Source organism: Ascaphus truei, chromosome 5 (assembly GCF_040206685.1).
Source record: "Ascaphus truei isolate aAscTru1 chromosome 5, aAscTru1.hap1, whole genome shotgun sequence".
In the NCBI taxonomy this organism is placed as follows: domain Eukaryota; kingdom Metazoa; phylum Chordata; class Amphibia; order Anura; family Ascaphidae; genus Ascaphus; species Ascaphus truei.
In genome coordinates this window covers 95679613-95695994 of record NC_134487.1, presented here as the reverse complement: position 1 = coordinate 95695994, position 16382 = coordinate 95679613, and the positions used below count along the sequence as shown (strand labels likewise).

Below are 16382 nucleotides of genomic sequence, written 5' to 3'. Positions count from 1 at the left end.
CTTATTGAATTGTTAATTTTTTTTTCCCTTCTCAAGTTTTTCTTTTGTTGGATGTTTTTTAGGTGTTCAAAGTCACCTGAACAACCAGAGCAAATGGTCATTCCTCTTCAGCTTGACCGACCTCAAGTCAATAAAACAGAACAAAGAAGGCATGGGGTGGTCTTATTTTGTATTCTGCTTGAAGGATGATGTGGTTCTTCCAGCTCTCCACTTCCATCAAGGAGGAAGCGAACTACTGCTCGAGTGCCTTGAAAAATATGTGGTGCTGTGTGAGTAAGTATCAGATAAAGGTGAATGGAAGGGTATATAAATCTATTGGCTAATACTAGGGTAAAGCTGGGGGTGGGGGAAGGGAAAGAAGGTACCCTCGCAACAGCTAAGAATAGGTTCTGTGGTGCTTCTATCCGGGGTAAATATGAACTAATACTTGTGAGAGAAAGGGACCCCAATGGAGAGCACTCAAACAGATGCACAGAGTACACTAAACAAAGGATATGTGTATATGTTGATGAGTAATATGTACACGATAAAAACCATTTATTAGAGTCTTAACTCAATATTAAAATATAGTAGGACGCTAGGTGCCCAAATAAATGAGACTCAATAGAGCCAAAAAAGCGCAGCGAAAGTAAAAAATACCAGGTCTCAAGTGTAAGTGTAGGCTACTGCCTTTGATGATATGTGCAGGGTAGAGCCAGGTGTAATCAATGCCTCCTGGAGACTGTGTCCGTAAGTACTTGGTCACAGGTACAGCCACTTGTGGCTATCAAAGTGAGTGGTATATATATATGTATATCACATCACCAAGTATATATAGGTAGGTGAAACAAGTGAGTAGTTAGCTATAGTAGGTTCCCAGAGGATAGACTAAAGTCACCAGTCATAGGGTAGTCTGTATCAGCAGGTCGCTGCTCTGATCCCTGGGGGAAGGGGGGGGGCAGCAATTCAGACCACCATGGGGGTTAACAAGTCAATCACTCACATACACTCATTTGAATTGTACCTAAATGCAGATATCTAGATGGATGTACCTGCTGTAAACAAGTGACCATAAGTCCAGGTAGGTAGAAAAATATTGTAGTACACATGTAGTGTCTACATACACTCAGGAACAATAAAAACACAGGAGAAGCTGGTAGCATAAAAAAGGCAAGCACCGTGCTTCTGTTCTGTGGCTGTATACACACTAGCTAATGCTTAGTGATCACACTGGTACACACACGGTTGCTGCTTAGTATAATTCAGTCTCAAGCTCAATGCTTAAACTCTCTATTGGGGAGTTTGTGTGGGTGCCGGGAGCGCTCCGATCGTTTTTTTCTTTCGCTGCGCTTTTTTGGCTCTATTGAGTCTCATTTATTTGGGCACCTAGCGTCCTACTATATTTTAATATTGAGTTAAGACTCTAATAAATGGTTGCTATATAAATCTATTAACATAAAAAAACAATTGTGACCATACAAAGTCTTCTTATTGTACTTGTTCACATGACTTCTTTTTAACTCCTTTGATAAAACAAAAAAATCAGTGGCTGAAAGATTACATAATAGTGCAAGAGCTCTGGGACCCCAGTGTGTCATATATGTGCAGAGAGGAGGTTATTGAATAGTGTTCACTGGAAAGCCCCTCCCCACCCCCCCAAAAATAACCTCTTCAAACATCTTCAACTTTGTACCATTCATGCAATTATTATACTTATTCAGGTATGCTGGTGGAATATGATAGCAGGGTAAAAAGAGCTATAACAATGCTTCAATTTTACTGTTACTACAAATCCTGTGTGTGTGTGTGTGTGTGTGTGTGTGTGTGTGTGTGTGTGTGTGTGTATTTTTATTTATATTATATTTTTTCAGTATTCAGCTTGTGCAGGAATGCACACTCAATAGTATATAAAAGTGGCATAACATTTTAAAAGCTCGATGTTTCGGTTCCCAACCGGACTTTTGTCAAGATGGAGAACATAACGCACTTTAAACATTTTTAATAATCTTCCCCAATCAACTGAGTGTATCAATAGCAGTGTAACTGAATGTGTTGGGTTACGGAGGCTTAATGTTGTCAATACTAATGGAAAATAACACATTCGTTATCAATATCAACCATGAATCAAAGGAAACCAAGTGCCATGGTGTTTAAAGATGTCAAAAACAAAAGTGAGAAAAGGCTCCCTTATGAAATCAGAAAATTATATATATTACGTTGTATGCGCCATATAAGTTAAAATTAAAGATGTTCGTATTGAGGATTAATGAGCTATAAGGAATGAAATGCTCAATAAAGTTGACACCACACACGCGGATTATATGCATCCTCAGATAGCACCGAATTAAAGGCAGAAGAGCTTTTGGTGTAAACACATGGATAAAGAGCTGCAGGATGGATAAAAAGGATTATATCATAATTTCTTCTGTGTCCCACGGCAGCACACACCTGTCGGTATGCAGCTCTTTAGATGGGACAGACGGCTGATATCTGGAAGAGTGGCTATATAAAGGTCCTTCCCCACCTCCTGGTTAGTGTTGGAAGATGGTTCATTTGCTTTTCATTTTTAGGATATATTTTATTTGGGAGGCTGTGACTGAGAATCATTTGTGTAACTCTTTGCTGGTGTGCAGGGGCATTTATTGGCTGACTGCTTCCTAGCCACTTTCTCCAACGTAGTGGAGTGCAGTTTCACACTGAAAGGAAAGATAAAAACACAGTCGTTTAATACATTCTTAAATGGAAAGGGAGTTTTAGTAGTCAGTACATTAAAAATGTTTGGTGGAAAGCTTAAGATCTCTCCTGAACAACAAAGCAATAAAAGAGGTACGAATATTGCAAAGAAAAAAAATGGAGTCTCTGAGATCTATCATACTAGCGGTGGAGAAAGGGGATTATTTGGGTTCACTAGATCTGAAGGATGGCTCTTTCCACGTTTCGATTGCAGAAAAACAATGAAAATATCTAAGATTTGCAACAACCCAGGGGCATTTTCAGTTCAGAGTTACGTCCTTTAGTTTAGTCACAAATCCAAGATCCTTTACAGAGGTATTCGTACCACTTTAATGCAGAGATCAGAAAACAAGGGATCCAAATTTTCCCATACCCGGACGACTACTAATAAAGGCTTTGTCATCTAGAGTGGGGGCGCGGAAATGTTTTTGGCAGGACGTAGCACTTAGAGGCCCAGCGCTCTTCCCCCACAACATTTAAATTAAATGCCGGGGGAGGGCTCGAGATGCCTCAGTAAGTCCCTTACCTTGTGTCCGGCAGCTCCTGACTCCCGCAGGGACATATGACGTCAGAAAACGCCACAGAAAAATTAAGGGGTGCGAGCAGGCAGGGGGCGCAGACAAAGTTTGCGTACCCCTGATCTAGAGCATGTAATGATGTTGAAAAGTCAGATTCCTTCATTAGTTGAGATTTTAGGGGGTCCATTTTTTTTCTTCTGTGGTTCCCCCCCTGCAACAAAGCAGAAAACTTGATCACCTCAACAAGAAAGTTCAGAAAGCAGAAGAATGTTACAGCTCAAGACTGCATGCAAGTTCTGGGAAAGTTTGCCTCTACCATAGAGGTAATAGAATAGCTTGTGGGCTTGTCCCCAGGAAAATCTGATAGCCACTACAATCAATGTAAAGCTGGCTGTATTTTGTTAAAGTACAGTACTCAGGCGGACAAGCCTTTGCATCTGGATGTGATGACTTAAAATGTCAGCCTGGTTTACATATTTCCTTCCTTTTCAATGATATTGAGGGTGCTGCGCAACATAAAAGTGGAAATTTCCAGGGTGACAGCAATTTCTTTTCTCTTCTGTCTAAGGGGCTTGGTTCACCGAGCTGGTAGAATTTTCATAAAATCCATACTGGAAGCTGCTATTGAGAGAAGATCTTATGTCACAAGGTCCAGATCTACAAAGACTATTACTGATGGCATGTAATTTGATTGGCCAGAGGCCTTGTCTGCAGACTTTTGCAAGGCAGTAACCTGGACTGATATTTACACCTTTTGTGAAGACCTTTTTTTTTTTTTTTCCCCCACAGCAGATGCAACCTTTGGGAGGAAAGTGCTGAATGTTGTAATTTAATCCCTTCCACTTTTTTCTTATTGGTGTGGGACATCCCACAGGTATGTGCTGCCGTGGTATGCAGAAGAAACCGAGACTTTATTATCGATTTATTCTCTTTTTGTCTCGTCCAGTAATAAGTGCGCACACATTTTCCCACCCATTGAGTGGTATTAATTTATTTTTACTTTGTTAATTGCTCAGAACGACACTGACCAGGAGGAGGTGGAAGGATCATTTTATAGCCCCTCCTCCAGAGATCACCTGCGAACCCACAGTTGTGTGCTGTTGTGACTGTTCTAGAAGAAAGGAGAATATCAGTAAGAATAATTCTCTGTATATTGCCGACACTATAGCAATGTACAGGAGGAGATTGTATGTTTACATCACTGTGTGTGTGTATTCGGGAACGCAGTGCAGACAGTGTATGTATGTGTTTACAAAGTGCTCATCCTTTTATTTTGTATGACCATGTATAGTCACTTTTGAGTAAAAGGAGCAACGCAGAATCGCCTACCAAATATGTTTCGCCATAAGAATTGGACTGACGAGTAGGAGCTGCTATCAAAATATGTGCTAGTCTGTTTTATTTGTGAATTGAGAGAGAATGATGTGTGTTTTGAGTTGCACTATTTATCTTCATAATTATACACAGATAAATGAACCACTTTTATATGTTGTGCAGTTTGAAAACAAACCCAGTGCACGCAAGATTATATTATTTTGAATAAATGATTAACAAAATGCTCAGTGTTTGACTGCAATCTTGTCAATATTGCGCACTCAGAGAGAAGAGTGCTTCATGCTGGAAAATTGGAAGAGTTGCTTTGTGATGTTTGGCAGGTCTCTCTTGTACTGACAAGATTGGTAAATGAAACCTTTAACTTTGAAATGTATGGCTCCCGAAACTGTCGCTTTCAGTTTCTTGGGGGAAAAAGAAAAAAAATCATTTCTCCCCTCCCCCCTTCTATTCTTCATAGCATTACTATAGAAATTGTTAAGCGAGATTTAAAAAAAAAAGTCTATCTCGCTGACCTGTGTACTATTTTATACAGGCCAACAGTCCACATTTTGCTGGCTTGAGTCTGTTCTGGTAGAATTCAGTCCTGGCCAATGTTCCCATTTCCGCAAAAGTGTCACAAAATATAATCTGTAGCTAGCAAAAGGTACTTAAAGTTTTTATTTTTACAGTACCTACTCTGGCTCACATTTCTTTGGCTTTTTAAAAAAGAAGTGATGAAAATGTTGGCAATTATGGTGTATAAGCATATTACAGATTTGGCCCTAGAAAGATTGCCAGCATCATTATATTGAGAGAGAGAGAGAGAGATCCCATGCACCACAATAAGGCTAAGGCCCCGCTCCCAGAGTCGGCGCACCCGCACTGCTGACAGGCGGTGCGCTGAGATACACAGACCGCGATATGCGGTCTGTAGGGAGCGGGAGCCGGAGCGGGAGGTGGGCGGGTGGTGGGCGGTTTGACAGGGAGGGGGGGCGTGGCTTGAGCGGAGGGACCCGCTACTCTTCCCCCCCCCTCCCTCCACGGACTCGGGCTGGAGCTGGAAAGTAAGTTTAAACACACACACGCAGGCACTCATTCATACACACGCGCACACACACACAGGCAGGCACTCACGCACTCATATACACACACACACACATACACACACAGGCAGGCACGCACGCACTCAGACACACACACAGACAGGCACTCACCTGCTTTCACTCCACACTCCTCCCCGCTCCCCGAAGCCTCTCCTCCTCCCGAAGCCTCCCCTCCCCATTGGCTCACAGCCACACACGTCACGCGTCAACGCTAGGAAACACCATTCTCTGGTGTCTCCAGCGGCTGACGCGCCACAGCGTGTAGTCAGCTGTGCAGCCAGGGGGGACCGGGACCGGCTGCTGCTGGTGGGGGAACTCGCTACATTGCCGCCCGCGCCAACGAGCGCAGCGGGACCGAGGCCTTACTTCTACTAGGCATTTCACCCTGTGTGTGTGTGGCCATTTTGTATGTATGTTTGTATGTATGTATGTATGTAGATAGATCTATATATCTATATCTCTGTTCATACAGCATAAAAATAAGTCTCTATACCTACACAAAAAGATGCACCATAAGGTATATCGACAAAAAGTTCCCTGACTGTACCAAATTGTACTTTTCACTGATGGTTCAATGAAAATAACCCTTTTGGATAAATCATATAACCTCTCCCATCTCGATTACTGTAACCTCCTTCTATCCGGCCTTCCTGCCTCTCACCTGTCTCCCCTACAATCTATCCTAAACACTGCTGCCAGAATCAATCTACTCTTTCCTAAATCTGTCTCAGCGCCTCCCCTGCTGAAATTACTCTCCTGGCTTCCAATCAAATCCTGCATATCGCACTCAATTCTCCTCCTCACTTTTAAAGCTTTACACTCTTTTGCTCCTCCTTACTCAGCCCTAATTTCTCGCTATGCACCATCCCGACTCTTGCATTCTGCTCAAGGATGTCTTCTGTCTACCCCCTTTGTATCTAAAGCCCTCTCCCGCCTTAAACCTTTCTCACTGCCCCACACCTATGGAATGCCCTTTCCCTCAATACCCAACTAGCACTATCTCTATCCACCTTAAAGACCAAACTTAAGACACACTTGCTTAAAGAAGCATACGAGTAGCACCATGGCTAATACTATACACGATACATTAAGCTTGGCCCCCTGCAGACACGCTTACCAGAATGCCCTCCCACTGTCTCTATACGTTCTCCCTACCAATTAGATTGTAAGCTCTTCGGATCAGGGACTCCTCTTCCACAATGTCACTTTTATGTCTGAAGCACTTATTCCCATGATCTGTTTATATGATTGTCACGTATTACTACTGTGAAGCGCTATGTACATTATTGGCCCTATACTGTATAAATAAAGACTTGCATACAACCTTCAATTTTCATAAAATCAAGACTGTTCAGTGCTGTTTAGGCTGCAATACCTAGTTAATGCATTTCTCTTTTTATTTGTGTACTTTTTTGTTTGTGCTCGCAGTCTCTTCAGTCCTGTTCAAAACACTTGTTCTCCACACTGTTTAAGAACGTAATGCTTTTGTATGCTTGGCTTATGTTTAAAGCTTATATACTGTTGGAAGTAATGACAAGGAGTAGCTTGAGTTAAAGGATTCTGACAAACTTCATACTTGTTGCCTCGAGCATTAGGAGATGCGTCCAGAGCTTTTAATGAACACCCGGGAGTTTTTTTTTTTTTATTGTACTTAGAAAATGTCAAGAAACCAGAGAGAGAGACGTGCAATGATTTTAAAGCATCTTCCAGCATAATAATTCTGGTCAAATTTTTGTAATAATTTTGTGAACTCCTATCTATACATGTCTGTTACATTTCTAAAATATTACCATAGAAAGATATAATGTCTTATAAGAGTTTATTGGCGTAAGTTAAATAACAAGTGGCACTTTTTTAAGTACAGTATAGTAATGCATTGTTCCTGCTCGTAATTTAGGGATTTCTCACTTGTTTGAAGCAAGAATTCAAGTGCAAGGGGATGAATATATGAACAAAATACACTTGCTGCAAACTGTAATGATACTGAGAATCACTTTGTACTTCAATTCCTAAAAGCATTTTTTCAACTGAACAATGTTATATTATTTAACAACCATTTACAGAGTCTGATTCCCTTTTACGCAATCAGCCGAAGTGTCCTCCTCAGACGTGAGTATTGATATTAAAGGGCATTGTCCTCAGGACTTTCATGAACGTATCTGTTCATAACGACTATCCCTTACAATCCTTAAAAGAAAAATATGTTCCAGTTAGCAGGGGTGTAACAAGGAGAGGATTTTGTAAAAGGAATAAGGCACTTACCCCAGTACACAGGTAACCCGTTAAAAATAAATTAAATAAAATTGTCAGTAGATTTAGACATATATATTTAAATTATTCAACGTGCGTGTTTGTTTTGAGCAAAGTTGATTTTCACAGGGGGTGCACCTTAAAGGCAGCAGTTTGTATGTAGACTCAAAAGGAAATGAGTATAATTTCCACTGAAAACAAAGAGACATTGACAGCAGGTGTAAGGTCTCTTCATTTACAGTGTTTAAGTATATTCCGATCATTTTGCTGCTTTAATCAAATACTTTCGTTATAGTGCATTAACTTATCGTTTTTTTGCTAGCTGTACCCAGATGAGCAGTATATCATGAGAATGGAAGATCCTGACATCTTCTGTTAACTTGTCTACAAGAAATTACACAACCTTTGCTCTGTGTAATGTATGTAGCAAAATAGTTTTATTTTTAACTTGCTGTACATTGCTCAAGTGTGTTAGAGGCCTCTCTGGAGCTGAAGGGGTTATGTTGTGACTGCTGACTTCATACATGGAAATCTCAGGTTTGATTTCCTCCCACCTCATAATGTCGTCCCATCCTGTTGTGTTGAAAATGAAGAGATAAAACTTATTAAAGATCCTATCTCACTCTTTAATAACACAAAGTAATTCTAGTACAAGTGAAATAAGAAAATGCATTCTTTGCCCCAGGCAAAACAATTGCTGATTATATCAGTGTGATTGCATTTAGTTCAGGAGAGTAATCTCTGACCATTGGAATAGAGCTGTGCACCAAAATACACATTGTTTAATGCACACAGCCTTTTGGATCTTCCATGCTTGTGCTATCTATCATGTCTCTGGTTTTCTGGGGTGAATAATAATAACTCTTTGTTTGAATAGTCCTTTCACAAGTTATGATGTGCTACTCCTATTGTAATGATGAAGACACAAATAAATACATTCTCCAGTGAACTTGCAGTATGTTTTTTTTTTTAAATCAGTTTTACGGATACAACACTAGAAATTGATCCATAGATCTCCTACTTTAGAGGATATTGCCTAAAGGCGGTGGAGGTTGCTATGGATTGGAGCGTCAGTAAATAAAGGCTGACTAATGTTTGAAATATAATATGTGCTGTAGCTTAAACTATTATTGTATGCCTACTTGCAGTCTGAGTAAATAGCTTTCAGTATCTATTCCAATGAATAAGTATTGTAGTATTCCTTACTGGAGGAGCAAGGCATCGCTCATCTGCCCCTTTGCGTTGATCCTCTCCTGAATGTCTGAAAACCGTTTTTATATCCAATAAGAAACTTATTGCAAGTTTTTATTGGCTAATAATGCAAAGTATAGTTTTAAATGTTTAGGGGAGGGAGGTGGCAAACCATCATTTATTTGTAAAAAGGAGTGCCTCAAGCAAATAAATAAAAACATTTAGACTACTTAGCATCAAAGTATCATAGTGGATTACGTGTTACATGTAGAACAATATAGGGATGTAATAGCTGTGTGTATTACACCTGCTTAAGATGCGGCTTTACTTACACAAATTAGTCTCAAGTTTCATCCAATGGTTACCTCTTGCAGTCTTCTGTTGCTTGTCATAAGGCAGCAATTTGTATAAACCAATTCTGTTGCTTCCTGTGGGAAAAAAACCCCCAATGTTACATCCAATATGACAAATTATATGGTTAAATATGTCTGTCTTCTCATACGTAAGGGTCATTTAGTCAAATGGTTTGGCCAAAGTATTTATAAGGCTGGCTTATACGCTTTGGCCAAAGGGTTAACTAAATGACCCTTTTTCAAGAGATATATAGGTATTTCATTGTGTATTTTTGTCACATTGGATGTTGCTCTGGACTTCTTTGTTTCTTGATGTATACATATATAATGTGGTAATTTTGGGGGGTTTCTGAGAGCTTGCTGGGTATCTGTGTTTGTTAACTTTGTCAAGCTGGTCTCTGCTGTTTTGGAGGTCAGTGGCTCCTCCCTCCCAGGGTTGTTTCTTGTTGTATACAAAGTATTTATAAGCCTGTAACCACGCCAAGGTATACCCTTGTTACAGGTCCTAACACTACTTGCAAATGCCCTCTTGTGATGGCTATTAATTTAAAATTCTAAAGTGAGCCTTTGTGCATAAAGCATACACATTTCCAACATTTCTCATGAGATCATATTCAGGACTGTTTATGAGAATGATCTAGGACACCTTTAATGTTCTGCAACATGTGGATTAGAACCCATGGATGTCAACGCATATTGTGCCGGGCAAATGCAGTGAAAGCTAAGCTTTTCTGGCAGTTGTTCTTCAGTAGGGGATAGTTGAGAGGCGCTATCCTGGCAGTAGTAATGATAACCGCTTTCTTGGGCCAGAGTGCAAGACTTCAGTTTCAACTCGTATTTCATTTGTGGCTTTGGTTGTGGCCCCAACTTCAGATACTTTAGATTCCATGAGACGGAGGTTTCTCCAGTGTGATCATTATTGGATGTATAAACACATTATATTGAGTTCATATATATTTTTTTCTGTTAAGTATTGTTGAAGAATAAGTGCTCACATTTTACATGACTCCCTTTGCTTGTGCAGAGAGGGTGTTTTGAAAACAAACAAACACAAACAAAACCCCTTCCGTTAATCCCTTCAGTATCCCTCTAGGACTGCGAGTTTAGAGACCAGATTTGGTGACCTTCCAGATCAATGCTGTGTTTTTATTCAAATAATCCTTCTATTAATGTATTCTTTATTTCTTGTAGATCTGAACAGGATGGGAGAATTCTTCTTGTGAATTGTCAAAACAAGAGCCTCTCACAGTCTTTTGAAAACCTTCTTGATGAGCCGACTTATGGTTTAATACAAGTAAGCATTTTTATGTATTGCATCTTGAAAATCTAATTGAGCTACACCCAAAAATGTAATTGCTCAGGCTGCTAATCAGATTTGCACACCAGAGGAAATTTGCATTAGTACCTGTAGTATTCCTTGATCAAGCACCTTTATTTTAAAATAGTTGTTACTTCCTTTAACCTGGTACCTCTGAATGTAACCCTTATGTGGAATTAGCATACCTTATACTATAACAATGGTGTTGGACTCAAGTTAGGAGGCTGGAATATGGACAAATTGTGTTTTTTTGCATATATTTCATTTTCATATGTTAGCACTTATGTTCAGTTTTGGCAAGATACTGAGATTGAGTGTTGATATACAAATGAGCAAAATAAATTATGTATCAGGATTGGGGGATTATATGGCCTGTATTATATTTTGGTTTGTTTGCTAAAAAAAACCTTGTGTAACACCTCTTTCCCCCCCTTGACTGAGATCTGGCTGTTACGGGTGTACCTTGGTGCTGTATGGGCTCACCTGTTGTCTGTCAGGAAGCCCGAGGTTCCACGTTGGTATGGGGAAAGGCAAGGGATCATCATCTGGTGCAGCGCCTCCATCCTGTAGGGATCTGCCAGGGGCATACTGATCCCACAGGAACCCCGTTCCAGTAAATTAGACAGGAGACATGGAACGTTGTACCATTTATTAGCAGGCCAGCAGAGTCCATCTGCCATGCAAGAGAGGTACTTCATAACACCCTACAGATGATCACCATCCCTCGCTTTGTCCCTGACTTGGCCCCCCAAAGGCTTGAGGCCCTTGGGGCTAGTCGTCACCCCCTCACCCCCTGATGGGGTGAGGTAGAACCACCTCGCTCACTATGGAGCAGGCTACATCCTGGAATCTCTTTATAATTTGGGAAGGAAACATCTTATGTACCAGGGGGAGGGGTTAGTGACTCTGCCCCCAAACTGGGCAGATCTGAGGGCGAAACAGGCATCAGCCCCCGGTGCCGACAACTATAACCACCCCACCCCAGGCATGATGCTTTCAATGGCCACTAGCCTGCCCCGGCTATTGCTACATTCGGATACAATTAGTAGTGTGCTGCAGGACTCTCATGCTGGCTCGCGAGCAAGGATTTAACCTTAACACTGCCTGCACTTACCAGGACTTATGTGCCAGGGCCAAGAAGCCCATAGCCAAGGTCACTAGGCTACACTTATAAGAGGATATTGAAAAATACAGCTTGATGTAATATAACAAGCTAAGCGTATTCAACCAGGAGTTTTGCAATTGGCGTATATTTCATGTGGTGAATATATGGAGACACCAGAATTCATATTAACAGATTATTCTGGATGGAAAAACAAATAGTGTGTAGGGTGGAACGGTAACTGGTGTATAAAAAATAGTGTGTGTGTGTGTGTATCTATAATTTCAGTGGCTTGTAGAAGTATTTAACCCCTACCAATAGTCTCGCAAATTGTTGAATTAATAATAATGTATGCGCATTTATTCAAATAAACTATTTTATTCAAACCTACAGAGCTGTAGTGGTTAAACTGAAAACATATATGTGGAGGAGCTTAAATGTCCGGGGGAAAAAAAAGGGAAAAATACTTGTTGCATGTATAAGTATTCAGCCCCTTAAATCAGTACTTGGTAGAGGCATCTTTCCAGCAATTACTACTATCAGTGGTGGATATCCTGATAGGCCCGTGCCTAGGGTTGCAAATTTCCCTTTCTCTCTTCCCCCCCCCCATATACAAAGGCTCCCCCCTCTCCCCCGCTGATTGCTGGGGGAGAGCGTGGGGCCTCTGTACAGTTCTTGCTCTCTCCTTTGCGGTGCCCTCCTGCAGTGTCAAATGACACTGCGACGTGTCACCACATTTCCATGGCAACATTACCATGGTAATGAGACGCCGTGTGATGTCACGTTGCCGTGGCAACGCGACAGCACAGCAACCTTTGACGCTGAAGGAGGGCGGTGGCACGAAGGAGGAGCTGGGCACCAGGTAAGTGCTTAAGGGTGGCAGTTTTCTAAACTCACCACTGACTGTTATGAGTCTTTTGGGATCGGCACATACTAGCTTTGCACAGTAGGATGGTGACATTTTTGCCTATTTTTATGGGAAAATTGATCCAGTTCTGATGAGTTTGTTTGGGATCGTCAATGGACTGCAATCTTCAAGTTGTGCCATAAATGCTCAATTGGATTCAAGTCAGGACTTTGACTGGGCCACTCAAGAACATGAATTCTCTTCTTGTTTAATCACTCCCGTGTGGCTTTGGTATTGTGCTTTGGGTAATTGTCCTGCTGAAATGTGAATTTCATCCCCTGTTTCAGAGTCTAGCTTGACTCCAGCAGGTTTTCCCTCAAGGATCTGCCTGTATTTTGCACCATCCATTCTCCCCTCTATCCTGATAAACTTTCCAGCCTCTGCTGAAGAGAAGCATCCCAATAACATGGTTACCACCACCACCATGCAACAGTTGGGATAGTGTTAACTGGGTGATTTGCAGTGTTGAGCTTGTGCTCGATGTAACGTTTGGAATTTAGACCAAAAAGTTACATTTTTGTCTCACCTGACCACAAAACTTTTTTCCACATGTCTGTAGTATCATATATATGCTTTTTCGCAAACAATTTTAATTTTGGTCAAATTTCCAAGCCCTTCATCTGGCACAAGCTCAAAACTGCAAATCACCCAGTTAACACCCAACTGTCAAGCATGGTGGTGGCAACATCATGTTATAGGGATGGTTCTCTTCAGCAGGGACTGGGAAGCTTGTCAGGATAGAGGGGAGAATGGATGGTGCAAAAATACAGGTGAATACTTGAGGAAAACCTGTTTGTCAGCCAGGACTCTGAAACTGGTCCTGCGGAAATACACACTTCCGCAGGACCATGATGTGGTTAAACAAGAAGAGAATTCATGTTATTTAGTGGCCCAGTCAATGTCCTGACTTAAGTCCAATCGAACATTTATGGCGAGACTTGAAGATTTCAGTCCTTCGACGATCCCCAACATACTTATCTGAACTGGATCAATTTCCCAGTGACAAATGGGCAAAAATGTCACCAATCTACTGTGCAAATCTCATATAAACAGATCCAAAAATGCTCGTAGCAGTAATTGGTGCAAAAGGTGCTTCTACCAAGTACTGACTTAAGGGGCTGAATACTTCTGCAACCAGAATGTGTCGCTCCTTCTTTTTTTCTTTCTCTTCCTTTTTACTGACATTTAACCTCCTCCTTATATAAGTATTACGTTTTTTGCCACTACAGCTTTGTAGCTTTGAATAAAAATAGTTTGTTTGAAAAGAAAAAATGTGCCTACATTATTTGTAATTCAACAATTTGTGAGATGGTTAGTAGGGGGTGAAAGAGGGTTTTAAGAATACTTAAAAGAATACTTGGAAATGATTTTCCTCATCATAACTTTGTTTACTAAGAAAAAAAAAAAAAAAAAAAATGAACAGCCAGAAAGTATCTTTTATAACTTACACATGTATGTTATGAAATCCCTTCTGTGCCAGAGTGACTTGCATTTCAGTGGATAATGCAATGTATTCTTTTATTGTTCACAGAAATTAAAGAAGGATCCCTACACTGCCACCATGGTTGGCTTTTCCAAAGTCACAAACTACATATTTGACACCTTACGTGGTTCTGATCCTTCCAAGGACCACAGACCACCCCAGGAAATGGCAGACTTCCTTGGTGATGTAATACCAGATTTAAAAATCAATCAACAAGAAGAATCAGGATTTGAAGTAATAACTTGTGTAAGTACATTGACATACTTGGTCTTTTCATTGTCAGGGGGTCACTGTTTTTTTGGTTAAAACCTAAAACCGCAATCCCTGGTTATGTTGTATATTCGAAGCCTCAACAAGTTTAAATATTTTCTGCCGAGAAACTTTACTTAGGCAAGGAATTGAAATGACCCATTTCCCCCCCCAAGATTTTATTGCTGCACCACTGATTATTGGCTTCATATTTTGTAAAAAGAGTTACGTATGTGATACGTTTGGGATTTGAGACACCGATTACCCAGACCTGCAAATAGTCCTAAATACAGTAGTAGGAAGCTATTCCAATGTGTCCGGTGAAATAGTATATGCCTTTCTATATCTTATCTGTTGATGGAGGAGGTAACATGTTTAATTTTTTACTTATTACCTTCGGCTGCAGTAAATCAGATATTCGTTTTCACTTTTTATTGAGTTGTCTTGTGTTTAATATCCCATTTAATAGTGTCCATAAACAGAATATACAATATGCTGTAAAGTGATTTTCAAGTGTCAGTAAATTAGAAACATGAACAGTTTATTTGCTGGGGTGGTGTATGAATTGAAATCCTTGATTCTCTAAGATCATAATCGTATAAAATCATTTTATTTTTTAATAAAAATTTAAAAAAAAGGAAATACTTTGGCTAAAATAGAACTTTATGATCATGTGTTTACAAAAAAGAAATTCTTCCTGTTTTAGTTTATTTGACTTATAAGCAGGCGACCCATTGGAAACTACCTTACCTACAAATATGTAACCCTTTTTAGTACAGATTCGTCTCTTAATGCAGGGTTGCGCAAACTGGGGGCGTGAGATTTTTTTTGGGAGGGGGTGGCGGTTAGAGGCGCCGCGCTCTTCCCCAAAGCATTTAAATTAAATGCCGGGGGACCGCGCGAGGCCTCTGTAACGCTCTCTTGCCTTGACTCAGACGGCTTCGGCAACGCGGTGGCAAATTACATCACATGACCCGCAACGTTATTTGACACCGTGTCGTCATGGGTCACGTGACGTCACATGACCCTGCGGTGTCATTTGACGCTCTAGAGAAGGTAAAGGGGGAAGCGAGCACTTGGGGAGAGCAAGCAGGGAGGTGCAGGGCAAAAAGTTTGCGCACCCCTGCCTTAATTAATGTTCTGGAAGTCCTGTGAAATTGAACATATGCTTAGGTCCTGTACTCTAAGAACTGTTGCTTATTGTGTGCAGATCTGGCAAGAATATTTTCTGAAAGGAGAGAAGTAATTGGGACTGGTGTGTGTAAAGGTGCTTAGTAATTTTTCGTCTATATTCAGTCAAGCAGTCTTATTTATTTATTTTTCCTTAAAATGTAAAACACTACTTTAATGGCGTGTTCTTTCTTACGGCAAACGAGATTTGCAGATCTATAATAAATACCTTTATTTTCTATTTCGGTAGTATAATTGATGCACTTTTACTGTAAGCAAGTCATGAACGTGCTCATAGAAAACGTATGGGTGTGTTTTTTCTTTGCGTCACATTGAAGACATTCTTTCCAACAGAACAATGAGTAAGGTGAAAAAAGAGAATTAAAGTGCGCAACTATTATAAACGTGACGTGATTAATTGTGACAATAGGGTAAATTAAATTACGTGACCTTGAACAGAGCGTCTGCAGCTGCGATGGAGGGGGGGCTCAGGGACCCCCTGGAGCTAACAGATAAATACAAAAAAGACACAGCGCACAACGCTCATAGTGCATTAAAAATTATATTCACATAAACAATAAATGGGTGAGTAATGTGCGTACATCAGATGCAGTAACCACAAGCAGTTTCGGGATATGTTACCCAACGCCTCTGGAGACCGGAATAGGTGTCCTCACAGGGGTAGAAACGCTGATATCTCTGGTGCAGGGTC

The 16382-nt window shown here is 40.7% G+C and overlaps 1 protein-coding gene across 1 annotated transcript in view; it reads left to right on the top strand.

Moving 5' to 3' along the window:
• Positions 1 to 16382, top strand: part of TBC1D15 (TBC1 domain family member 15) — a 69493-nt gene that overhangs the window by 17129 nt on the left and 35982 nt on the right. The window contains exons 5-7 of the mRNA XM_075600231.1: positions 63 to 273; positions 10633 to 10735; positions 14300 to 14497. Of these exons, the coding sequence (XP_075456346.1) occupies positions 63 to 273; positions 10633 to 10735; positions 14300 to 14497 (512 nt within the window). The remainder of the gene's footprint in view (positions 1 to 62; positions 274 to 10632; positions 10736 to 14299; positions 14498 to 16382) is intronic.